Source organism: Carettochelys insculpta, chromosome 16 (assembly GCF_033958435.1).
Source record: "Carettochelys insculpta isolate YL-2023 chromosome 16, ASM3395843v1, whole genome shotgun sequence".
Classification (NCBI taxonomy): Eukaryota; Metazoa; Chordata; order Testudines; family Carettochelyidae; genus Carettochelys; species Carettochelys insculpta.
In genome coordinates, this window is record NC_134152.1 from 23,075,006 (window position 1) to 23,101,861 (window position 26,856).

The following is a 26,856-nucleotide window of genomic DNA, read 5'->3' on the forward strand; positions in this document are numbered from 1 at the left end:
GGCATTTGGAATGTAACAGCCTCAGCAGAAAGTGAACTTGAGCTGTGTCTGCACTAGCTTGGAAGATTGACCTGCTCAGGGTTGACCTTCTGCGGATCAATTTCATGCGTCTGGTAGGGACCCCTGTACTCCTCCCCAGATGCAAGGAGTGAAGGAGGTTGAAAGGAGAAACTCTCCTGTTGACCTTCTTCAGTAAGACAGGCCAGGTAAGCAGAGTGCAGATACCTGGATTCTAGCTACGCAATTGCTCTAGCTAGAATTGTGCATCTGCAGTAGACTTACTTGGACTAGTGTAGACCTAGCTTTGGATCTTCTTGTTTCATAAGCACAGGCTCCCTGCCTCCAGTTCTAAGGGAGAGTCTCAGTTAGGGTTTTAGTTTTGTAGCTTTTAAGACAGTGATATATTTCTGATTACAGCCAGTAGAGGGCAGTAGAACAGATATGCAAAGTAACTCGTGTATTATCATATTGGTATCCCTGTTTAACAAATAGGGGGGGCCAAAATACATAGGTTAAATAACTTACCTAACAGCACAGACTCAATGTCAGGGCAACTGCAATTTCTGGCTGTGCCACCAGCTTCCTGTATGGTGTTGGGTCATTCTCGTCAGGGCTCTGCACCTTGACTCCCCCTCGGGGTGGAAGTTTTTCCATATGTCACAGGGGTGTTGTGCAGACAGTTTTTGTCCTACACTTGGATCATTCCCCACCCCAGACCCCCTCCTGCTGGTACTAAGTCTCAGAACAGTCATAAACTCGTACGGCTGCTTCATCTTTGATGATATTTTTAATTTCATTTTCCTGGCTCATTTTTTTGGCAGCAGGCGATTCATCCCAGGACGAAGTGGAGGACGACATCAAGCAAATTACTGTATGTCTGAGATTCCTTATTACTGGTAGTTCAAGAAATGGTGCCCCATGAGAGTATAATAATCCATGCTGAGCTGCCAGGGCTTAGACTGTAGTTGGTGCTCAGCAATTAAACCTGTGTTTGGGACTGGGAAGGTTAACTGTTAAGTCAACAAGTGAGCTTACATGCATAGGGCTGTTGCTAAAGAGCATTTCTTGTTCAGCTGGTTCTTAGCTGCCTGTAGCCCTGGCTTTGCCATTCAAGGCATTTTCTTTATATGTGAAACAAATTTTTGCCCATCATTCTCTGTGCAAGGGCAAGATTAAAATCTGTCATTTTGAGAGTTATTGGGGGCTGTAGTTAATGGTAATCAACTCTTGTAGGTAAGATTCTCCCGACCAGAGACGGAACAAGCCCGTCAGCGGCGCGTTCAGTCCTATGAGTTCCTGCAGAAGAGACAAGCTGAAGAGCACTGGGTCCACCTGCATTATTATGGTTTAAAGGTAGGTATGTCTTTGGTGCTCTGGAGTCCTGCATGCTTACATAGCACGCTCTAATGCAGGGGTGGCCAACCTGCAGCTCTTTGAGCAATTAAAAGCGCCTCCTGATTGGAGCCATGTGCCAGGAGTGATGTCTGCTGCTCTGCACTCTTGCCTCAGCACTTGGTGGGAGAAGCGCATGACGGCAGCTCTGGTGAGTTGTCAGCATCAAGTTTGAGCAGGGTGCTGGGGGTGCCTGGCTCAGAGGGAGCAGGGGGACATTGAGTTTGAGAGGTGCCTGGCTCAGGAGGAAAGGCATTGAGTTGGGTGGGTCTGGGGGGGCCTGGCTTTGGGGGAGCTGGAGGACATTGAGTTTGGCTCTGGAGGGAAGGCATTGAGTTAGAACTGGGGGTCTGGGGGAGCTGGCTCTGGGACAGAGCATTGGATTAGAGGTGGGGCTAGAGAGGCTTGGCTTTGAGGGAGGGGTAGAGCATTGAGTTAGAGTAGGGGGGCACTGGAGGATGCCTGGCTGTGGGGGAGGGATGGGGAATGGGGTTATAACAGGGAGCTGGGAGGCCTGGCTCTGGGGGAGGGAGAAGGCATTGAGCCACTTGTATAAAAAATTTTTTTAGATAGATATATGAAAAGAAATATATAATACGTGGCTCTTTACATTCTATCTGTGGCTCTTAGTCCCTAACTGGCTGTCCCGCCCTGCTCTAATGTCTGCAGCATGTGGGAGTCCTGAGTCAGAGAATCAAACCCAGCCTTTGTGGGCTGGGCCCTTCTGGTGTTTGATAAGGAGTTGATTGGGGAATCAAGTCAGTTTGATGCCCAAAGTTGTCATCAATTAACAAAAAGCATAGCTGTGTCAGCATTTTAAAATAATACCGAGTCGAGCTTTCCCGTGTTGTATCAATGTCGACACAGCCACATGAAAGTAATGCATCAGTTACCAAGATTTGGTGTTTACATAGTGAAATAGTTTATGTAGAATAATGAGTACAGGTTGAAACTCTCTAGTTTCACACACTCTGGTCTGGCAACATCTGTGGTTCGGCATGATTTTAGTTAGCTGGATAGCCACTTACCATGGGCGTAGCCATTTCCCTCAAAACCCTAAAGTTTGTTTACAGCCACCAGTCCTGGCTCTCACTATTTGGTGCTGTTATTTAGCTGTAATTTACCTCTGAATGCCTTCTAAGAGCCAAGTAAACCGTGGAAGTGTTGGTAATGTGCTAGATTATATTGACCTCCCGTGGTTTGGTAAATTCTCTTGTTCAGCACCAGTCAGGTCCTGAGGGAGCCGGACTAGAGAGGTTCACCTGTACTGCAATTTCAGTGGTGTTAAAGAACATGAGAATGAACAGCTAAACTGCGATTTGGCCCGTTTACTGTACAATGCAGTGAAACTTGCTCTTCCTCCCTCACCTTTCTCAGGACAGCCGTTCCGAACACGAGCGCCAGTATTTACTCAGTCAGGGGCATGGTATGGCTGACAATACCGAATTAATTAAATCTCCCAGGTAAAAACTTTGGTCATGTATCCTTGACAAGTGACAGTAATGTTTGAATATTTGTCAAGTTAATAATTATCTACTTTCAAAGTAGGTTGTTACAACAGAAATAATTTTAAAAATTAATTTGATTTTTTTCATCATTTATGTTGATTTATTTTTGTTGTATTCCACTCAGGTGAAAGAGTAAAACTCACCATTGCCACTTTTGTTTTTAAAAGTTTTTCTCTTTTTGTGTGCTAACACAGTTCTGTAAGGTCAGGATCACACCCGCAGCCGGGGAAGGGTTAAAACAGAACCAGAAACTATTCAGTTCTAACAAACCCCAAGTCAAGAACTTGTATTTAATAGAAGAGTTTTATAACATCCCTTTCATGATTTTTAATAGAGCCTTACGTACTTCTAAGTGTGCTTCAGCTTCAGATTTGCTTTGTGGTAGCTGTATGGGGTAAAGGTTTTTATGGTGGCTGCCGGATGCAATAATTAATGTGGCTTTGCTCTAATCTGGGGTAAGCAAGGCCCGATATAGGAAAGCAGAAGGACATAATGTTTTGCTGTCATGGTGTTGGTGGGTGGTTTTTAACATGTGGCATCTCATTGAATTACCCTGTCTGCTATGAAAAATTCTCAGGGCCAGATTCTGTTCCCAGTCACACTGAATCGGCTGAGTGTTGCACAGGTGGAATAGAGGAAAGGACCTGGCATGTTGTTATGCATCTGAGATGCTTAGTGTAGTATCTCAGAGTCCTAAATATATGACCTTCACAACTGTGCGGTAGGGAAGTGCTGTTCCTCATTTATTATATATGGGGAGTGAAGACACACAGAGCATATCTACACTAGTAACCCAGCTGGTCCATGCCTGTTGACTCTGGTGAAGGGGCTGTTTAATTCCATTGTGGACATTAGGGTTTTGCCTGCAGTCTGAGCCCATATATCTACACTGCAGTTAAACTGCCCAAGCCTGAGACCTGCAAGCTCGAGTCAGCTGGCGCAGACCAGTCATGGGTGTAGATGTGCCCCAAGAAGCTAAGTGACTTTCTCAACATCAGTAAATGTGTGGCAGAGCAGGGAGTAGAACGCTGGTCTCCCAAAGCCCAGGCTAGTGCACCCAGGACTGCACCAAGCTTTCTCACCTTAACTAACTGCAAGGAACGTGGTGTAGAAATCTTGATTGCTGGTTCCCTGTGATAGAATGCATTTAGTGCTTTTGGTTTCTTCCAGCACACTAAAAATCATAGTAAACGGCGATAAGCAAATGTTCTCAGTGGATATAACTACAGTGTTTGTTCATTTCTCCAGTAATGGATATCTTTGACAAGGGGAAAAAAAAACTTTAGAAGCTGATCTCATATAAATAAAGTTGCAGCTAGCAGGACATCATAAATTTTCTAGGCTGAAGTACAAATACAATTATCTTAAGAGTGATTCATTTTCTTTTCCCTTAGTGAATACTTAATGATGCTGATGCCTCCAAGCATAGAGGAAGAGAAGTAAGTATTGCATGGAATGTCCTAACCTCCTGTTGCCTGGATGATGCTTTTTCATTGGCTACAGTTCGGCTTGTTTATTTACAGAGACAAACCTGTGGCTCCAAGCAATGTGCTTTCTATGGCGCAGTTGAAAACTTTACCTCTTGCTGATCAGATTAAGACCCTCATGAAGAATGGTATGTGATCGTTGTGAAACATTCCACTTCCTTTTGTCCTTTCGTTGACCTCAGACTTACTGTTCTTTTGTTCAGATTAGCTGCCTTTCCTTGCAGTGTCTGTGCTCCTGTCCTACAGAGTGGAGAGGCTTTTTTCTCATATTGAGCTATGAGGCAAGACTGAAAGAACTGGGCTTGTTTAGTTTAGAAAAGAGAAGACCTGAGAGGGGACGTGATAGTGGTTTTCAAGTACCTCAGAGAGTGTTACGAGGAGGAGGGAGAAGAATTGTTCTCCATGGTATTTGAGGATAGGACAAGAAGCAATGGGCTTAAACTGCGGCAAGGGAGGTTTAGGTTGGACATAGGGAAAAACTCCCTGTCAGGGTGGTCAACCACTAGAATAAATTGCTAAGGGAGGTTGTGGAGTCTCCCATTACTGGAGATATTTAAGAGCAGGTTAGACTGACGTCTGTCGTGGAGGGTTTAGGTGGTGCTTTGTCCTACTGTGAGGGCAGAGGACTGGGCTCAATGACCTCTCGAGCTCGCTCCCAGTTCTAGTGATTCTATGACTATGCCTCAGGCTCCAAATATTTCTTCCACTGCCAGTCGAGTATGCCATTCCTCTAAAAGGGAAGCTAGACGTGTGACTGCCTGGAGAGCAGACACTTGCAGTTTGAGCACATGCGGCCAGAGGAGTACTCCTTAAATAACTTTCACTCTAGCACCGCTCCTATTGCTTCCAGGACACACCTGCTTCTGATCCACTCCTGCCTAGTGGAACCTAAGCATGAATTTTAGCTCCGAGTTTAAAGCTGGCTAGTTTGGCTTTATCCTTCCCATGGAAATTTTCAGTAACACGTGCCTGTTGCACGTAGCCTGAGACATCTTTATCCTTTCTTTCTGGGATTTACTGATGATTTGACAACAGCATGCGCTAAAAGTTTTTTTTTGTCTCTGAGTCTTATCCGTCTTATCAGATGACTCGTCCTTTCTCCTGTTAATTTGATATCAGTAAAGGCAGTTAACTTACACACAATATTTCCTAACATGTTTTTAGTGTTTATGCAGACTGACTGAAATGGCGCGCTTTTTCTAACGAGCGTTCCTTTTTTCGGGAGTGGGAAATATTTCTGAGTGATTTCAGTATAAACAGATGGGAATTTTTAGTATTAAAAATAAAAGGTGCTTCACATTGTCCTGTTGTGAATCTTTGAATGGGCTATTGAGACTCTGAACAATTGTGTATTTAATCTTTTTCTTTAGTGAAAGTTATGCCTTTTGCAAATCTTTTGAGTTTATTGGGTTCTGGGACCGATTCGACTGCAGTTTTACGCTGTATACAGCAGGTGGCGATGCTGGTCCAGGGAAACTGGGTGGTGAAGAGGTATGTCTTCTGTTCTTGTTATTAAATGTTAACGTTCCTGTTAAGAATGGATCACAAAAGGGACTTTGAATTCTTACTAACATTTTGCTATTGTAATGTAGCAGAAAGCACCAGTGTTTATATTCAAAATCCTGAGTAATGTAAATATTTGAATAAATTCAATTCTTGTTGAAGTACTTGAAGACAAAGGGCTGATGTTAAATGGTCACAGGGCTAAGGTGGAGCTATCTGAAATTACATCAAACTGTGATAAGATTTGTTTTGTATGTGCATGTATGGATCTGCTTCAGTGAAGAAGAAAAATCTTTATTCCATCAACACAGGGTTCATCTGGGGTTTATTGCTGTTGTCGCTGAGAGCTAGTCTCTAGAAGGGTTTATCCGTTTGATGAATCAAGAGCGGGATGCCCGGGTGCATCTCATGTTCATAAAATGGATTCTGTTGTAGTCACTATCTTTAATATATTAGAGTGTGCCTGCGAGACTACAGGTCTCAGATGCCATCTCTTTTCCATCCGCCTGGGATATTATATGCTAGGAATTGCAGCTTCATCAGGAGGCCACATCCTGTAATAAAGGTGTGGGTGAACACAAGCCATGTTCGTGTTCACTGGTAGCTATTAGCCTATCAGCTGTGCTCCTGCCACCTATGACCCAGGGCTGCAGCTGTTGCATGAGTAGCCTGTCTAGTGGCACAGATGCTCTCGACTTTAAATTGCTCCAGAAAGGATGATGTAAGATGGCTAATGCTGTACACAAGCTCCCAGAATAATGGCACAATGGTGTTGTAGCAGTGCCCATACTGTTACATGTGTCTGTGCTTGTTATAATGCCTTCATCTTCCAACTGAAAAAAGGATTCGAAGAGTAAGGTTTGCTGAATAGAGCCTTAATTGTGAGGGCGGAAAACTGCTTTTGCCCTGATCAGCTGTGTGGGGTGAATCCTGGGATAGGTGTGACCTTCAGGCTCTGGAGACAGCAAAGCTGAAGACCATTTATGATGATGTGTGTAATTTAATTAGTCTTGGAATCAGGATGGGATGGGATGTTATGTGCCCCGGGGGGTGAAATTTACAGTCTCTCACTTAAAACCCTTGATTATTAAAGTGGGATAAAAATAAAGTCCTGTTGACAAGTGTTTTGATTAAATATTGTCTTTAGAATTGTGTGGGGAAGCTAAGTAGCCCAAGGCATTTAATTGCATATTTTTTGGGTGTGGATGTGTGTGTGCGCGCACACGCTAAGCTGGGGCAGACCCCCAACAGAGATGTGCTGTGCCAGCAGTCAGTTTACATCTGTGCAGCTTATTTCTGTTTGTCACCAAATTACACCCTCAGCTCCAAGCCCCTCTTTGCAGTAGTATGGCTGAACTGATGTAGCTACGCCATTGCAAAATTGCAAATTCTCTAAATGCAAAGGGGGATTTAACTTCTTCATTGGAATTTGTGTAAAGCTGCAAACTTGGCTGGATAAAAGGTGTCCTATGATCAGTGAATGCGTATTTCAGGGCACCTATGCTGTGCAGAAAACCCTCACTAATAATATTTAGTTGCAGTGCATAATAATTAATCATTTTCTCCTTTAATTAACAGTGATGTCCTCTATCCGAAAGATACCTCTAGCCCACACAGTGGAGTCCCTGCAGAAGTGCTTTGCAGGGGGAGAGATTTTGTTGTAAGTATAGGTGTACTCTGTTTTCCAGTGCTAAAGCTCAAATAAGGAGGAGTTGGCACGACTGACCGCACCATTGCTAAACTGCACAGCTCTTCTGAGAGCTGATATTTGTTTCAAAGAAATGATTTCTAAATCACCCCTAGAGATGATGTTGACAGAGTTAAGAAACTCAACATGGATCTAGTCACGTGAATTGTCACTTGCTATTCATGTGATTGGTTGATGGGTGTGAATGAGATCTGGGTGTCAGATCATCTACCTAATAAAAACACCTACCCCCATTTAAAATACGTGAAACAGTGCCACCGTCATGCTGATCCACTTATTGGCAGGCTCAACAGAGGGGCTGAAGGCTGCATGGGGATCCAGGCTGGACAGCTTATCACCCTCAGAGGTGGTCCATCTAGGGCGGAATTGAAGGACCTTTGCAGAGTGATACTAGAAAAGTCCTGTACCTGCTCTGTGGTCCCAGCTGTTCAGTAAAAGGGCTTCCCTCCCAGAACTGCGGATCCAGCATTTTCATGAACAAGAAACACAAATGTTAATTAAAATGAGTACAGGGCGCGTACACGTTAAACCCCAACAGGGAGCATGCTTTTTACCTGGAAATCATGTTAGTCTTTCCAAACAATCTCAGGAGAATTTATCCCCAACTAACATCAGCACTTGCCACACTCTGTGGCTTCTGTCCCTCGTGGTCAGATAGGAATGTGTCTGTGACCTGTCATTTTCCTTTTAGAACCCCCTGTTGCGAGCATTCTGCTCAGCTTCATTATTAACGGTGGCTCTTAAACTCTCCTGGGCAGTCAGCTGGTGTGAGATTAGCGGATGCTATAGTACCTGTTGAGCCCCAACACTTGACAGTGATTAAAATTAACTTTCAGACGCATCTTAAGAGCTACTAAATATTTTGCCATGTGGGAGACCCGCATTCAGTAGTCATAAGTAAGACTAAGCCTCTTCCACTGAGCATAGGCCATTGATGATCATTCACCAGTGTCCCCTGTCTTAAGCGATCTTTTCCGGCTCTGAGCAGGTGAATCCCTTTTTTTTTTTTTTTTTTCAGTGTTTGCCTTCAGGTCTCTGTGCCAGGTGTTTCTTCTGAAGCCGTCACCCAGATTCTGGAGTGACTCTTATTCCCAGGGGTGTGAGAATTAGGCAGTGCCTGAGAGTATCAAATTTGAAGTTTTGGGGATCGTGGGGACCAGAAACACTGCACATAGCTGAGTAGTGGAGCATCAGGAACACTAGTCCCAGGGGAGCTGGCATAATCAGCTCTCTGGTTGAAGAGAGAGTGCCCTCCAGAGAGCTGGCAGTTCTGGACCTACATAGGCGTGTTCACAATTGTCTCCTTTACTGGAATCCATGAGTGTTGAGGTTTTAAAGAAGCTTAGACTGGTGGATTTGAGGTGGCTCTGTGGATAAGGATGTGGTGGGAGAGGAGCCAAATAAGGTGAAAGGACGTACAGCTGTAATCCAATTGCTTGTGGCTTTTTACACACTAGGGTATGACAGGGCAGAGACTGAGGGAGGGGAAGAATTAAAGCCCCAATGCGAACAAATTCATGTCTCCAGCCCTTCCAGTATATTACCACCTGCGTAAACTGAACTGATCCAGCGTTATTTAAGTGTGTGTCTGCGTAGTGGGTAGGAACTTAAGTGACTAATTTATTGGGGCAGGGTGTTCACACCCCACTGCCTTCTGCAGTGACAGGTACTGTAGAATGGCCTAAGGGAGAGAATGGGAGGCCTGCAGCGGCTGGCTTATAAAAAGGAGATACATGTCACCAGGGCTGCTTTTTTTTTTTTTTTTTTTTAAATGAGGTAGTACTCAGCCCGCTCCCCACCCTCCTCCCCAGCCAGTCCCGTGGCTGGGGCTGCTGCTGAGGTGCCGGTACTCAGTACCAGCACAAAAAAGCACTGCATGGTACTATTAGTGACAGCACATAGAGATTTCCTTTGGGGCAAATAGCCAAAGACATGGTTCTGAAGCAGAACATCTTGAGTTCTACCCCTGCTGTTGCCTGTAAAGTCGAAGAATGACGATGATGGGCTGCCTCAGTGCTGGTGGGTTTTTGTCTTATTAGTTGGTTTTTGTTTTTTAGATGATGTTTAATTTAGATTTCACAGGATCTAGGCGGAACTCCCACCACAGCTTCAGCGTGGCAAATTTTAGGCTTTACTAGAACTTTTGTGTCCTTTAGTTGTCTTTCAAGGAGATGGGAATACACCAGACCAGGTCTTCATTTGCCTTGATCGATTCACTTGCCTGGCTAAGACTTCTCTACCCTGTATTCTTGGAAGGTTTCTGGTTATGCTGTTGTCACAAGGTTGTTCATTAGTAAAGCAGCTTTTTACAACATGTGGTTCTCTCTCCCCTTTATTTCCTCCCCAGATGTGGAAATTTACTCAGAATCGCTGGGTTGTGCGAAAGGAAGTGGCCACAGTCACAAAAGTAAGTGACAATTTATTTTTCCTAACCCAGAGGTGTAAGATAAGCAGCGGCTGTTGTCAGTTGCTGCCTGTGGGGCTAATTCACATTGATGTTTGCCTTTCCTCTTAGCGCTGCATGCTACACTGACCCATTTTACTGCTGACTTTAACATTGGCAGACACATTTCTGTGCTAATATCCATTATTGCTAAACTAGGACAGTGCTCCTTTAGAATGGAAGAGCTGACATGTATGGGATAGTGGAAATTGCGAATACATGACAATCAAAGCCTTCAGTCTCCCCGGAGGAGGGTAGTTCTTAATCGCCTCAGAGCAATACAGTCACCTGATCTCTGAATCATCTGTTCAAGTATGTTAGTGTCTGCAAAATTAATAGGAATAAAAGAGTGGCTGTAAAACGCTGTGGGGATTTTTTAAAAAAATCACACAATAAAAGGCTGAATGATGAGTTACTTTTATGTATTGATGTAGTAATCTGACATTCTGAAGTTTTCCAGTGCATTTTGCCAGTAGTGGAAATGGATATGAGGGACAGTTCACTTGTAGCTGAAATGCAGCCACTGCTGGGCTCTGAACAGCATCCAAGAAATCTAAACTTCAGAGAACGCTGAGATATGTGGAATGCAAATTGTTCAGGATGCTGGGGACAAACTACCCTTATTTTTCAAAAAGTTCCATGGAGTGTTTAACTATTGCTTCCCTTCTAAAATATGGGCCCTCCTGGTATGGGCTAAGGGTATGTCTACCCTAGACACAGAAGTCAGCCTCTGATATGCAATTTTAGGTATGCCACTTACATAGCTAAAATCGACTTATCTGCAGTCAACTTCCATATCTGTCTCTATAGGGGAAGGTTGAGAGGAGCATTTCTCTTGGACCTTCCTTATTTCTTGTCTCTTGCGAGGAGCACAGGGGTTGACTTTGACCCCTGAGAGCATCATTTTGCATATGCACAAAATCAAACCTCAGAAGATCAACCCTGAGCAGGTTGACCTCTTGAGGTAGTGTAGCTCAAGCCTCAGAGGGAAGACTGTCTCTTGAATTGTCAGGACCTTTGGTAGGCAGTCTCTGACCCAAACCTTAACCCAGCCCAACTCTGCTAAGTTTGTGAAATGATAGCCCAGGTTTGTATGGCTGCAAGTGTGATTTTTCTTTCAGCTTTGCCCGGAAGATGTCAAGGACTTCTTAGAGCACATGTCTGTTGCAAGAATAAACAAAGCCTGGGAATTCCTGCTCCCTTTTGATGAAGACTTTGTTAAAAAGCATCCAGATGTGGTTCAGAGGCAGCATATGCTGTGGATGGGCATTCAGGCCAAGTAAATTTGCATTTTTGTGGGGGGGAACAAATTAAAGCTGAACAATTACCAGCTCTCCCGTGACTGTCGATTGTATCATGGTAATATTTTGATTTGCATTTCCATCTCATAAGGTTGTCCTGTTTGAAGGGCTGTTATGTGGTGAGTTCCAACTTCACTGCATAGTTGGCCATCTCCAAAGGCTTTAGCTCCTTTGGCTTTTTAGGAAGGCTAATACCGAAATGCCTGTGCTCAGGTGTGAGTGCCAAACTGAAAAATAACCCTACCCTCTTGTATATTTTCTCTTTTTAATTTCAGATTAGAAAAGGTTTATAATCTATTAAAGGAACATACGACACCAAAGAAACAAGAAGGACAATCAGGTAGATTGATGATTAAGGTCATTATGAAATATACTCTCTCATGGTGTAATTTCTGGGTTTAATTTTTTCCCATTAGTCCGCAGTTTCCCTTTAATTGTTTGGGCAGATCCCGGGCTACATTAAGGTGAATTTAGGCCACCAGATGGTACAAAGCAACCTTAAAACTTCTCTCTAGGGCCCACTGAGGATTCCCCAGTACAGAAAAATCCGTGAGCATAACGTAAAACTAGTATAGCTGATTCAACAAACTCCCTCGTGATGGGCAGTCCTGCTCTCAGAGTTGGATGTATTTTGTGGGAGAGGGCAGAGCCAGCTCACTCTGCACTCTAGTTATTCTCACCATTGGGCTAGCGCCATAATTTATAAACCAGAGGAAGTTAAAACTGCATTTGCTGCTTGGTTCTGCCGTGGCTGCTGGTTCAGCTATTAGGGTAGAATTAGTTTAACAAAGTGGGCATCCTAAGGAAGTATAAGGCTTTCTCTTTTCCAGGTGATTGGCCACCATTACTGCCAGTGAAAGTTTAAAGCAGCTGTTCTGTAGGCATGAGGAGTTGTGAAAACTTGAGATTCTAGGCAGATTGAGCTAAGCCCTTGGCTAGTTAGCAGACAGGAGTCTGCAGAGTCTGTGAGCAGAACTGACAAGTGGACACATGAATACATTTCAGTACCCTCTGTCTTATCTGCTGGGAGGGATTAGGTGTTTGGAGAAGGATTAGCAGGCCTAATGGCATAGATAAGTATGTGCTGGCTATGTGCATGTAGCTGACTGTAAAGCACAGTGTATGTTCTTTTAGTCCCTTGGTACTGAAGCTTGCAATTCCTGTTGCACCCCCTTTGCTAAGAGTGGATGTGCAAAGGTGGCAGGGTTAGGAGGGAGAGGATGCTCCATCTCTAGACCCTGTAGTTACTACAGAAAAGGGGTGCTCAACCTATGGACCATATTCTAATAGAGGGGGTCTGCTGGATTCACCACCCACTGTTCGCCCAAATATTTTCCATCCTAGGGCTGAATAAATTTTGTTATGTGCCTCAAGGCATGTGTGGATGTCCACCAGCAATGGAAGCACATGCTCTCCCTGTGGGTGGCTGTGGGCACTCCGCTAATCAGCTGGACAGCAGCTGTTCAAGTGCTCAGCTTATAGGGAACACTGTCACCACCTCTTCTCTCATCAGGCATCCTGCAAATCACCATCCCCTTTCCCACTTGCAAGCGTGCAGCATCTGTGTGGTGCCAATAGCAATTGCTTCAGCTGGTTCTTTCTCCTTGCAGCACATTCTATGGGCATCCAGCCTCCGGTGAAAAATCTTGTTGTGCAGAGCTGTCAGGAGCCTGGCAGTGCAGGCAAAAAGTGTGTGCAGTGTACATGCAATTCCTGATTCATATGGGGATTTAGGTTTCCTTCCGCCCCTGGGCTTTTGACTTCCGAAAGGTCAGCCCCAAGTATCTTGCTAACAGTTAGGGAAACGTTTCTTTGCCTGTTCCGTTATTTTAAAAACAAATCCGAGTCTGAAATCGGATTGGGAGTTGCAGATTTCTGGAGTAAATCTTGTGCAGTGTTGTTAATTGACTAAGGTCTGTTTTTAATAAATGCATGGCAGAATTAAGGTCCAGGTTACACTAAGATTCTCTCTTAACAGAGTTGTGCTCTTGTGTCTTACTAGCTCACCCTCTTCTGGTTTCTGGGGAACAAAGGGTCAATATGGCTAAAGCAAAAGCCCAACAGAACTATGGGCTGCTTGAGAGAGAGTTCCAGAAGCAAAAGGCCGAGAGCAAAGCCAACGACCCTCCATCCAGCATGGATATTTCCAGTGTCCGCGTTAAAGAGGAGCCTGTGAGCGATGAAGAGCCCATGGATATGTCCACCTACGAGAGTCTGAACAATGGCCTGGTTAATGGCCTCCATTCGGAGGAGAATTCCACAGACTCGTTCAACGGCCACTTGCCAGGGGGGTGCCCAGATCGAGTAGCGCAAGAACTAAAAGCGTTTGTGGCGGCGACGTTTAAGAAACAGTTTGTTCTCACGCTGAGGGAGCTTAAACGGTTATTTAATCTTCACTTAGCCAGTCTGCCCCCAGGACACACGTTGTTTAGTGGCATTTCAGACAAAATGTTGCATGAGATGGTACTGGACACTGGCTGCAAACAGATTTTGGTGCCTGTAAGTATCCTCTGTATATGGTATGTTTTGGGAAGGGCACAAGTGCACAGTGGCTAGGGCTCTTCTAAACAGCCTATGTGGTGAGTCCATACACTGTGGTTAGGCAGATACCCACTCTGGGCAGCTGCCTGGCTCACTGAAGCTGAGGTTTTGACTAGCTGACCTCCTGCTTCCCACAGTCCCTTGCCTGTGCGCTCTTTCCCCTGCAGTGGCCTCTGCTTGGCCTAAAGGCACTCAGAGGTACAACTGTCTACGCACTGGAGCCAGTGGTTTACTGCTTGCTACCCTCACAATTCCATGAAGCAACCTGAAGTGATCCAAATCCCAGGCTGTCCCAGGCCCGTGTCATCTGTACAAGCTCCCTGTTCTTGGGGCTGCCATCAGGTGGGAAAAACAGTATCTGTTTTCTTTGGCCCACAAGACACACCTGGCGATAAACTAGTGGGTGGGGAAAAGACAGCAGGAGTCCCATGCTGTGCTTGTGCCGCATTCCTTTGGTCACTGGCTGGTGAATTTCTTTTCCTCTCTGGCAGTGTGTGTCCCGCTCCCTGTTTTCCACGGCTGTCGTAAAGACAAGGAAATGTTTGTGTGTTTGAGGGCTGGGACTTCTGTAGCACTGTCTGAAGAGACCTCCAGTAGAGGAGGAAAGGGAGCCACCAATGTAGTGGATGCAGAGAGAGCCTGAGGGGGAAACCAGTTTACAAGCCAGGCAGCAGCCCCTGCTTCCCGGGAAGCTAAGGCAAGAACTTGGAGTCCACTGTCTTCAGGGGGAGAGAAAAAGGGAAGGGTGAGCTGCTTGAAAGAGGAGGCAAGACAAAAGTGGAGGAGGACAGAGTGAGGAGAGGAGGACATAATTTGGGAGTAAGACTGAATTAAGACTCAGCTAAAGGACAAGGCCTCTGGAGGGAGGAATACTATGGTATGGTGGCCAGGTATGGTAGGTATACAGTGTGGCAGCTGGGAGTTAAGAGACTTTGAAATGCTGTTAGATCTTTGAATGGGGAACTTGTCTTCTTTCTTCTGTTGGGTGTCTTCTAAATCCTGGCTGGAGCCCTGACCAGCCTGGCTGATTTTTCCGCTTGGAGACGCCTCCTGTGGCAGGGTCTCACTTTCTTGGGTCATGCATTGCAGCTGCACAGCCTGTGGATATTCATTAGCTGAGGCCACTGCTGACTGGTTTGGTTTTGAACCTATGCACATTATTTTGTTATATTTTTATGTAAATGGGGAACAAAGAGAACATATTGGTTTGTTTTGTTTATCAACCTAATTCTTGAGGAAGCTGGAGTGGGAATGGCCTGTCTGTTGTGGAACATGTAACAGAAGAAGTTTTAAATATAGAACCTGATTCAAAGCCAGGCATTTCCTCCTGTGCAGGCTTTGAGGCCCATCCGGCCCACAGCATCTGTTTGGCATCGTCTGTAACTGCGTTGTTCATTCCTAGAAGCACACTGTGTAGTGTGAGCCTCATTGCAAATCCCCCTGTTTAGATAGTCCCTCCTCTACGTCAATCACCAGCTTAAATCCTCTCCCCTCTCCTGCCATGGACTGCTTCTTGTGGTGGCCTTGTTGGCACTCAAGACGGCCTTAGCAATACAAGCACCTTGCATTTATCTCATGATGCAATAATTGCCTGTTAATTTTCTGTGCTGAAGTTGCGTCTGTGATAAAAATTAATGAACTGAGGTGATACAAACAAGGCCTTCCGGGAGCAGTGCATTCAAGCTGTTACGTAGGAGAAAATGCATTGCTAAAAGCTGGGTTAAAGCCTTTACCAGTTCTCCCCCACCATAGAAATGAAGGATTTACAAACATTGACCTGAGGCACTTAGAATGCGATTGAGTCTAATGGCTGCTGTGTCTTTGTACTAGAACTCACTGAGATGACACGCGGCCGCAAACGAGGCTGCCAGGCACCTATTGTGGAGGTATATTGCTTGCACGTGCTTGGTAGCACTGTAAAGTCAGCAAGCCAGAAGAAACGCTCAGTTGTCAGTATAGTGGTGTGTGAGCCGATGCCCAGGTGCCAGCTAAGGGTCTGGTGGGGCAAAGGGGGTGATGCCACACCAGCAGCTACGCTAAGCAGCCAGGGCAGGCTGGGTTCTTTGGTTTGTGTTTAGTTCAGGTACAGCAGCAAGAGGAAAATTACACTTAGAGAGGCTTTAACAGTTACTTTTTATTTATACAAAGATAGAAACAATTTAACTAAGACAAATAATTAAAGTACAAGTTAGTACTCGTGGTTTTTTAAAGGGGAAACAACACAATTTAACTTAAGAAAAGTTTTAGACAAACTAGCTAGCTTAAACTAATACAATTAATGTGTACACAAGAAAGGCAAGTTGCAGGTGTGATTTTCACCCCCTGCCTCTTAGACCTGGTGGAACCAGAGTCTTTCCCTCAATTCCTATAGGAAAGAAGTGTAATACAGGTGTAATTCTTACCCCTGCCTCCTAGATCCGGTGTGACCCAGAATCTTTCTCTCAATCCCTCGGGAAGAAGTAGATACGAACCAGGCGTCCCCAGTCTCGGGAGTTAATTCCAGACCTGGCCAGCAGGTGTAGGTGATTGAAACTCAAAGGGGGGTGGGCTGCCAAACTCCTCTTATACCCCTTTTGTCACGTAGGCTTCTTCCTGGTCTCAAGTGGTCAATTGGGAGGAATGTGTTTGAACCCAGGTTTCCCAGGGAAGGTGCAAGGCTCAATTTGCACCTGTGAATTGTGGACAATTGGGCACCTTTGGAGGTGATGGGCGGAGATTCCCCGTTCTTCCTGGGGTAGTGATCAAGGCGTGTCAATCACCGAGATCAGCCAGAAGGGCGGCCATTAGCTAGCCCATTCACTGTCTGGTTTCTGTGTATAGTAGAGAGGCTGGGCGAGACAGCACACCTGCGTTCCCAGGACATCAAAGGCTGCCTGTCTCCCCTGCTTGTTTCTCTCTCTCTCTTTCCCAGTCGGGGGGCGGGGGGGGGGCAGAAGAAGAAAAGGCCAAATGGGGGGTTCATGTCTGGCTGCATGGTGGGATCCAGAGAGTCTCCCATAGACTTGAATACAATTGGCTGTTGTTTCCTTTAGCCCAAGATTCGGGGCAGTTTGACCCTCCAGGACAGGCTAGGGCAGGAGAGAGGAACCCTTGAACTTTTCCTGGGTAGTCATATTCAGCGCTTACACTTGGACTGAGCCTCTGTTTTGACATTCCACAACCCTATGAAGAGCTTTGCACACCAAGAAAATTCATTAACCTTCTAGAGAAGCTGCATCCGTCCCCTTACAGTTGCCTTCCTGGATGTGGGGGCATGGTGGCAACCTTCCCTCACTGGCCTTTGGAGAGTACTGGAGGGCCACGCCACTCACCTTGTTTCTTGGTGGGAGCACTCTGGGAAGGACTGCTAGCCTCTGAGCAAATCCCGAGGTGAGGGAATTTTGTGGGATTAGCAGAAGAATGAGATGGCTTTTGCAACTGTGTGACTTGCAGACTCTCCATCAAGGGAGATGAGATTTTTTGTTTTAAGCTTCCTATCTGCTGTTTCCTTGGAGGCATTCTGGCTGCTGAGGGTTGGTAAAATCACATTGGTTTAGAACCTTAGGTCCTGAATGGCTGAGATAAACGCAGACGTATTAGCGTGAGTTGGTCAGGGAAAGAGCAGCTGGCAGTACAGGTTTGTTAGAGAGCATCATGTGGAGTAGAGAAGGGGACCGTGGAATAAAAGCTGCTTGTTCCCTTTCTCCCTCTAAGGACCTGCCCATAATTCAGTTTCCTGTGAGAATCTGAGCTGCCTTGCTCTTATCTGTGGGCTGTGCATACCACAGGGGCCAGCCTTTATTAGACAGCGTTTGTTTGAGAAGAATAGGAGCATTTGAAGTATCAAGAGATTTTACAGTTCTATCAGGAAACAGCCAGACTCCTGGATCTTACCAGATACAAAATTTTACCAACATGTAGGGGTTCTGAGCTGCTAATCTTACCAGGCAGCTCCTACCAACCACCATTTTCCTCTTTACAGTAAGATGAGAGACTATATGTGAACATAAAGACTGGGATTTCTGCCACAGTCATCCAGGGCTCTCCTTTAAGCCTCCGAGGAGTGAGAGGAAAGGTATGTTTCATACCAGCTAACAACTAAATGTGACAAGAAATGGAATGGAACAAATGACAAACCCTGTGCCAGAGGGAAGGGTTCTGCACTGTTGTTTTGTCTCCAATGATTGATTTTGAAAATTAAGGTGTCTGGCCAGTTTGCAAGGAGTGAATTATTAATGACCTCGTGGAGGAGGCATGTCTAGTGAGCGTGTGCTCCGGCATTGCTCGTTCATCACTGCTGTGAGGGAAGATGTTAGGGCTAACAGAAGGTTGTTTCATTTTTCCTCTGTCTGCACTGGTATGGTGCGTGAGTGTTGAGGAGGGGTTGCTGCATTGTTTGTGAGGGGGAGAGTGGCATGAGGGCACTGGCAGCTGAGGAGAAACTGAAGGCTGCTTGTTGCTCTGTGTGGGTGCTTGAAATGAAGTGTGTTTCATTTTCTGAGTCTACAGTGAACAAGTGCCTGGCTTTCCACGTAGTTCACTTCTTGCTGTCCTGGGGTCTAGCCTGTCCACAAGACACGAGATGGAAGGTTTCTCATCAGCATTATGTTCTTCCTTCACCTTGGGTAAAGGTTTTTCCATAGTTTTGGTGGTCGCAGGTGTGATACTTGAATACTTGTGTAATGTCTGATTGTTTATATATGTGTATCACTGTAGGACCCAGTAGCCCTAAGAAACTGCCCGAGTCAATGTAAAACTGTCTAGAAGAGTGAAATTCAGCTTTGTGCAATTGATTAACAAAAGTGCAGAGTACCTCTGAACGGCTTTTAGCGTGGAAGCAAATGTGTCTTAGTCACTGCTTATAGGAGAGAACTACATGTTTGGTTGCCAGGAAATATCCTCTTGTTTAGCAGTTGCATGCAAAGGGTGAAATCTCCCACCCCATCCTTCTCCCCTGCTGCCCTGGCTTCCATGGCAGATCTCAGTGTGCCAGTTAATTCCTACTTACATGCTTAAAACAAATATTTAAGCAGATCACAAGCCTGGCCGGTGGAACCTGAGTGCATCGGTGTATTTCACCATAGTGAAGGTGCTGATCAAACATGGCTTTGGCTTAATTGGGGCAATATAAGGTTGCTGAAGCATTCCCAGAGCTTCCAACCTTCATTCATTCAAGATGATTTGTTTTAACAGCTTGTAACTAAAATTAAACCAACCACTCTGACTGGTGCAAATTCTTCTTAGTTTCCCCCGCAGATTCATGCTGTTTCGTCAGATGAACTAAAGGTTTATGCACTTTGGGAGGCTGGTGACATATACGACCAGGTAAAAGTATGTCTGTTAATTGAGCCAAGTCATTCCCAGAATTCTGTTTCCTGGGAGCTTGGTGGTGTTTGCATTCCTGCTTCTAAAAGGGATACAGTGGGTTTGCACTCCCTTCCCTCCCCCCTCCACGAAGTGCCAAGCTACTCCAAGCTGGGAGACAGCTCAGTACACAGCAGTGATTACTCTAGTGGGGTATTGGAGAGTGGACAGAAGCAATAACCTATGCTGCTCTCTCATTAAATGACAGCATAGATAACTTTGTCAACATGAGTCATAATACCATTTTGCCCCTCCATTCAAACCAGAGCTGGGAGCACATTAAAAACTGTTTATTGCTGTTAAATAAGTTAGTATTACCCAGTAGCTGCCCTCTGTTATACTAGAATGTGAAGTAACTGTGTGGCATTTGTAGGCACACACTGACTTTTTAATTACTAGTATAAATTGAGTGTAACTGGATATAGGGAATTGGAAAGTCTCTGCTCACAATCTAAAACAGATTTCACAGGAAAGATCAACAGCAGCATTCTCTACATCTGGGGTTAGCAACCTTTCCGAGGCAGAGCGCTGAAATTTGACCTTTTGACCTCTGTGTACCGTCGGAGTGCCAGTAATATTTTTTAAAGTCGCTATAGTCCTTACAACAACTTCATTAATAAATAAATGAAGATTCAGAGCTTTACTGTCCGGGTAGTGGTTGGTAGCATTAGCTGGTCTTTCGTTAATCTATAGGTGGCATGGCTTTGAGCAAGCTCCTGGCTAGGTGAGGGAGGAGGGACATGACTGAGCTTGTGCCTGACATGCCGATGAAAATGGGCTCGCATGCCGCTCTTGGCACCCTTTCCGGGGTGCTGACCCCTGCTCTAGATGCTCATTGCAGAGAGTCTGGCCAAGTGAAGTGAGCAGAAGGCCAAGAGCTACTGAATTTTAAGCTTACCTTAGATTCTGGTACCATTAATTAAACGTTCTCTGCCTCAGTTTCTCTGTATGGAGCTGGGGGCGGGGGGGTGATACCTTCCTCACAGGGGTATTGCAGGAATTAAGTAGTTAACATCTGCACAATAGTTTAATATAGAAATACACTACGGGCTTGTCTACACCACCACTCTCTGTCGAAAGGAGGATGGTAATTAGGGTGTTGGGAGTTCATTAATAAAGTGCTGGGCTGCATATGCAGCACTTCATTAAGCAAATTCCGCCCCCCCGGTGGCAACTTTGACGTTTTAAACTTCGAAGTACCGGCTCACATCTAGCCACGGCTCACCTGCCTGTACTTCAAAGTGCCAGGGCAACTTTGAGTTCCTTTACTCCTCAAAATTTCACTAGACAGGAGCCAGTACTTCAAAGTTTAAAACTTCAAAGTTGCCACGGGGGCGGGGGGGGGTGTTTGCATATGCAGTGCAGCACTTCATTAATGAACTCCCTACACCCTATTTACCATCCTCCCGTTGAAGGAGGGTGGTAGTGTAGACACAGCCTATGTGTACTAAATGTTATTTTTATACTTGCTGACTGTTTGTAAAGGGATTTACTAAGGAAGATGTCTTTTAACACAGTTTAGTGAATGTGTTTTGCAAATTGATGTACCTAGAATCTTGTTTGGAGCTGATGGTGGTTTTCTTCTGTCATGTTTAGAAATACGACAGATAATTTTCTCGCGCGTTAAAATAAACTCTTGTTTTAAAGCATCGGCAGGTTTTACTCAGCATCTTTTCCAAAAATTATCGAGTGCGCAGGAATGTCATTCAGAATCAGCTGAGCCAAGAATGTGGAGCGGATCTAAACAAACAGGATGTGGATAGAGTGATAAAGGTAATGCATCAAATTTCAAAAGCTGCTGTTCAGTGGTAGTTAAGATCCAGTCAGTATTAGAGCTTCTAATGCCTTGGCTTCACAGAAGGGAACAGATTCTACTCGAAGGTACGTGAAACAATGGTGGTGTTAGCGTGGTTTCTGTCATCATGTGGGTAGAGCCTTATTTTCAGTCTGTTCAATGCAGATACATTGGTTACATTCTTCCCTGTTTCCGAAATGACACTGACTTTTTGAATCTACCATCACAGTGTATATGGTGAATAGTAACAGAGAGGTAGCTGTGATAGTCTGTATTTTAACAAAACAAAACAGCAGTCCTGTAGCACTTTACATACTAACAAAATGTCGGTGATGAGCTTTCATGGGACGGACCCACTTCATCAGATCAATCGCATTTCCAATACAGAGTGACATCTATAAGTACAGAACTTAAAAAAAAATTTTGCAATTAAAAACTGACAAATCCAGTACACAGGACTGAAGGAGGGGGATGAGAGGTGGGGGTGTTATGTGTCTTGTCTGAGATAATTACGAGCATCAAAGGAAGAGAAGCAGTCCTTGTAGCACATGAGGTAATTGTGGTCTCTGTTCTCATGAAGTGTTAATGTGTCAAATTTGAATCCGAACTCCAATTCACAACTTTCTCTGTGTAATCTGTTTTTAAAGTCTCTTTGTTCTAACACACACATTCTCAGGTCTTTAACAGAATGGCCCACTCCATTGATGTGTTCACTTGAGATTCCTGATGTCTATTCTGTGTCCATTCATTCTTTGGTGAAGAGTTTGCCCAGTCTGTCCAATGTACGTTGTAGAGGGGCATTGTTGGCACATAATGGCATATATAATATTGGTCAAAGTACACAAGAATGTGTCCTTGATCTTGTAACTAACATGGTTAGGCCCAGTGATGGTACCCCCAGAATAAATATGTGGACAAAGTTGATAACGGGGTTTGTTGCCAGGAAAAGTTCCAGGATTATTATTACTGTGGTGTGGCCTGTGATTGCCCACGAGAATCTTTCTTAAGTTAGGAGATTGTCTATAAGAGAGGACTGGCCTGTCACCTACGGCCTTCCAGTGTAGCATTGTGATCTAGAATATGTTGTAGGTTTTTAATGCTGTGTTGCAGGGGTTTGAGCTGGAGGCTACAGGTGATAAGTGGTGTTCTGTTGTTGATCTTCGTGGGCCTATCTTGAAGTAGAGGGTTTCTGGGTATTTGTCTGGCCCTGTCTGGGAGAAGTAAAAAACAGATTGTCAGAGCCAAACGTTTTGGGAGTAAGGGAACTTCAAAGTTGCACAGGTAGTTCAAAGTGCTCGCAGCTATATGGCTTGCCAGAGCTTCGAAGTTCGTACAGCGAGAGTTATGCTAATGAGGTGCTGCATATGCAATGCAGACGACATTGCTATTCATTGCTCAGACTTGTTTACGAGCCCCCTTGGGCTAGGGTAGATGAGCCCAAGGAGAGTTTACAGCTGTGTAGGCAGCAATCAGCAACAACAAGAAAAGTCTTTATCAGGTAAAACACTTTATAAAAGAGGATTAACTATTTTAACCATCCTTTATGCTCTGCCTTTGAAAAAGCCATCCATTGTTTCTAAGGTTTGGAAAGACGTATAAGGAATGTCCTGAGGGCCATGCAGGCATTGATTAACAAGTATTAATGGTATGGCATTGCTAATAGAAATCCATTAATTCATATAACTTTTAAATAATTATTGCTCGAAACTGGGTCACTCGGGCTCTAATTCAGTACATCACATATTTAAATGCTTTGCAGAATCCTGGCCTGTATTGTAGAATAATTGTGCATTGGAAAGATCAGGGTTCTGATATTTTTTTGTTAAAATGCAGTCTTCATTCAGTGTCTCTGGTCTTGATTAGAGAAATGTGGTCTTTAATACCAGGACATGTTGAGCCTGTTTATAAACAGGAGTGCCTAAACAACATATGTGCATGTTTTCATGGTGCAGCCATTTACCAAGGAGCATATCTGCATAGGAAGTAAATGCCCTTTAAGCCACACAGCTTGTGCATGCGTCATTGTGTGTTAGTCTTCATTTTCTTCTGAGTTCAAGGGAGTCAAAGCAGTGCAGGGACGAATCCTTTCAGAAATAAGTCTTGAATGTAAGATTAAAATCTTGGTATGACATTACATGAATTCCCTCTTTCCTTTTTTTTTTTAAGGTTGAGTATATATGTAGTATACTAGGCTTCGTTGGTCTGAAATGTCTAGTAACTTACAACAAAGCTCCTTTCCCTTAAAGCTGTGAATTTTCAATCACAAGGGGTTATTAAGCTCTTGTTGAATTTACCTCCTGTAGATTTTGTGTAAATATGGAAAATTCAGCACAATTGATGCTCACAAAAACCAAAACACACTCAGCCTGTGTTTGTCTCAGGTATCTTGAAATATTTGTCGGGGGTGTGGTTAATGATTTGATCAAAATATAAGCTAGTGGGTTAACAGTTTAGTCAAGTAAATTGCTTATTCTGCAGGGGTTTGATTCTTCACTGTTGTCTTTGGTGACTGGCTGTTCATTCCAGCCCTGTCCTTCTCTAGCTTTTCACCTCAGTTTCATCCTTCAGCTGCCCCTCCTGTCCTTTTCTCCTGTGTCCTGTTCAATTCACAACCACTTCCCTTCAGAGTCCCCGCTTCCTTCCAGTTGTCTGACTTCCTCCTCCTTTCCTCTCCCCCAGCATGTGGAACTAACACGTTCCAATTACATTGTTCATCTGCTTCTGGGGTTCTATTCCTTACTCCCATTCTGTCTGCTTAGAGTGTATGTTCTTTGGGCACTGTCAACCTGCAACTCATTGTTGGGGAATGTTGTGAAGGCTGAAGTTGGATTAAAAAAAAATTAAATAAGTTCACGGAGGATAGGACTTAGCCACAAGATGGTCAAGGATGTAACCCTGTGCTCTGTGTATCCCTAAGCTCCTGATTACCAGATACTGGGATTGGATGGGTCCCTTGTTCAACTCCCATCTGTTACTGGCCACTGCTGGCAGACAGGATAGTAGCGTAGATGGAGTATTGGTCTGATACATGATGGACATCCTTGTGTATGGATTGGCTGCTACTCTGTATTTGTGTAACACCTTATACAGTGGAACCCCACTCTTGGTCTGTAGCAACTACCGTAACAATAACAGCTTCGAAAGGTTCAGTTCAATAGACTTGAAATATTGCAGTCATGGAAGTAGCCCTGTTGGCGTGCTGGAGCCCATCCAATCGCTTAACTAATCTGCTCTGAACATGTTGAAAAGTTTGAATTGCTCTAGTACTCCTAGTGCTATCATAGTTAACATTGGGTTAATGGTTCAGATTCTGCCCTACTGTAACTGGGGCACAAGAAGTGCCCCCATGTTGCCACTATGCTACCCCCCCCCCTTTTTTGTTTTTAAATTTTTGGTTCTGTTTTTTTGGAATGTTGTGATCTGGAAGCTGTATGCCTTTAAGTAATAGTCTAACCCAGTAGACTTTAGGGCATTATTAATAGCTTTTCCCATTCTCCCTAGGACTGCTGTGTAAGCCATGCTGGAATGTGGTACCTTAAAGGGACAGTGCAGTCTTGACAACAGTGGTGTGCTTTTTACTCCATTATCGCCAGCACACGGGAAGAAAACTGCAGTGGGCATAGACAGAATAATGACTTTGCTTCTGGAAGAAAGGGACAGACTCTGACCTACCTGTAGCCACGTAGGCACTGCAGAAAGACGGTTAGTGATGTCAACATTCACACAATATTTTTGCATGGCTGCCTAAACGCAGAAATCAACTAGGAAGAAAATGTGGGACCCTATCTCCAATTTGATGAATTTGGGATTACTAATGTATTATGCTTCTCATTATTTCATTCTAATAAAATAAAAACATATACTGACACAGACATGATGGAAAATCATGGTCTAATATTTTATTTTGTAATTAAAGCCAATAAATTTTGTTTACAAATAACCAACTTTTATTAAATACCTTGAAAGTCATGCTATGGTCTGAGTGTTACAGCACTCCCTCTTCAAACAAACTATGCTCTTAAAAGGTTATGCACCTGGGTTTGTTGGGGAGAGGGGGACCCTGTCTTACATTGTACTAATTCTACATAGCAAAAATGGTCTCATCATTTATAACAAGTTTGTTTTCAAAAGTAATTACCTATCAAGAGGATGTATTCCACTTGATTTTTTCCCATAACTATATGCAGATGCAGTAAGGTAAGTAACCTTATGCACCATCTGGAAGGTGTCTAACTGTAGTTATCAAATTTGATGTAAAACCTTTATTTTATGTAACTTTTTTCAAATAAAATTTTACCGTGAAGGTTGTGGCATCAGGTTCTGACCCCCTTGTGTTTTGTCTGTAATCAGATAAAAGACTACGTTCCTTCTATGGCCTAGGGAAAGTTAATGGAAAATGACTTGCTGAGGAAGTGGGAGCAGAAATAAGCTTAGTACTACGTATTACAAATCATTCACTATTCATTGTGGGACCATCAAGAGGCCACATGCCCCCAGTAGGAGAGGGTGGCCCTCTTGTCCTGGGTGCTGTTGAAATAAAGGAACTAGTACTCTGCCACAGGAATTTTATAGCCCAAGACTTAAGTTTTAAGAGCCATTGCAACAAGAGGAAAGCAAAAGTAGGAGCTAACAAGTCTTTAAAAATAGACACTACTCATTTATTACCATTTCTTATGCTTGGATTAAAGGTGAAACTGTAGGTGCATGCTCAAATCTTATCTTCTCTGGTATAAACAATTGCTAACTAAGTTAGGTTTTGAGGTGAACTGGGTTGTTTGAAGTAAGTTAAGTTCTAGCAGTTAAATTAAATTTCATTAATTTTGTTTGACAATCTACAGGTTGCACCTCTCTAATCCAGAACTCTCTTGTCTGGTAACATCTGTAATCTAGCATGATTTTAGTAGCCAGATGACCACTTGTGTCTATGGGCAAGTTTCCTGATGTCCTATAAAGTTTTGTTTACACCCACCAGTCCTGGCTCTCAGTGTTCTGTGCTATTATTTAGCTGTAATTTACCCCTAAATGTTTGAGTCCAGTAAGCAGTGGTAATGTGCTAGATAATGTTGACCTCCCCTAGTCTGGCAAATTCTCTGGTTTGAGACCATCTAGTATCCTAATTTTTGAATATTAAAGCTCAGCATAAACTAAAAAGTATCTTTTGTTATTAGTGCAGGAAGATGCAATTTTATGCCTGGCAAGAGCAAACTAATTCCTGCTGAAGTAACTTTTGTGTGACCCAACTTATTTCTTATCCTTTCTCATTTAGTATTAAAATGACTCCCATCTCCAGCAAAGCCTGGACTTCCATCAGCCACCTGTTAAATCTTCCTTTGTGCTTCGCCTATGTTTCCACACAGGCGCTTCCCTGTACATGTCTGCAAAACTAATATTATCCTACAAAACATTCCTTTCCATGATGCCTACAAACAGGCTGTGGTGTCACCAGCTAGTCATTCTGATATTATCCTGATGACTAGTGCCCCATTATTCCCAGTTATCTGTCTTAAACCTAACTTGTGAACTCTGTGGGCTAGGGTTTAATCTCTATTTGGTCTATACACATGTAGCCCACTAGTGGACTGCTTTGAGAAGGTATCTCAGACACTACAGCAATACAAATGAGTGGTGAACCACTTGTGATTGCATACAGAGTGTTAGTCTGTGATAGCGTGTTTCGTCTGCTTCTGGAGTGCTTCCCTCAGAGTGGAGAATGAGGTGCCAAACACTGCTGCCTGCACCAGCTGCCCTTGTTACATAAAGAGCTGAGAACAGTAACTGCCCTGGATGCATCTGATGAAGTGGGTCTTTGCCCACGAAAGCTTATGCTCCAAAATA

The 26,856-nt window shown here is 44.1% G+C and overlaps 1 protein-coding gene across 3 annotated transcripts in view; it reads left to right on the forward strand.

The window, feature by feature from the left end:
• The window catches only part of POLR3E (RNA polymerase III subunit E), a 43,057-nt gene extending 17,133 nt beyond the window's left edge, over positions 1 to 25,924 (forward strand). For 2 of the 3 annotated variants that reach the window (XM_075010290.1, XM_075010291.1), the window contains exons 8-21: positions 822 to 871; positions 1,234 to 1,353; positions 2,770 to 2,855; positions 4,295 to 4,339; positions 4,424 to 4,515; positions 5,758 to 5,878; positions 7,469 to 7,550; positions 9,946 to 10,005; positions 11,163 to 11,320; positions 11,618 to 11,682; positions 13,345 to 13,841; positions 19,107 to 19,187; positions 20,874 to 20,999; positions 24,523 to 25,924. In XM_075010290.1, coding sequence (XP_074866391.1) covers positions 822 to 871; positions 1,234 to 1,353; positions 2,770 to 2,855; positions 4,295 to 4,339; positions 4,424 to 4,515; positions 5,758 to 5,878; positions 7,469 to 7,550; positions 9,946 to 10,005; positions 11,163 to 11,320; positions 11,618 to 11,682; positions 13,345 to 13,841; positions 19,107 to 19,187; positions 20,874 to 20,999; positions 24,523 to 24,579 — 1,640 coding nt within the window. In that variant the 3' untranslated portion in view covers positions 24,580 to 25,924. The remainder of the gene's footprint in view (positions 1 to 821; positions 872 to 1,233; positions 1,354 to 2,769; positions 2,856 to 4,294; positions 4,340 to 4,423; positions 4,516 to 5,757; positions 5,879 to 7,468; positions 7,551 to 9,945; positions 10,006 to 11,162; positions 11,321 to 11,617; positions 11,683 to 13,344; positions 13,842 to 19,106; positions 19,188 to 20,873; positions 21,000 to 24,522) is intronic. The other variant, XM_075010292.1, reaches the window with a different exon arrangement.
• Positions 25,925 to 26,856: the final 932 nt, after the last annotated feature.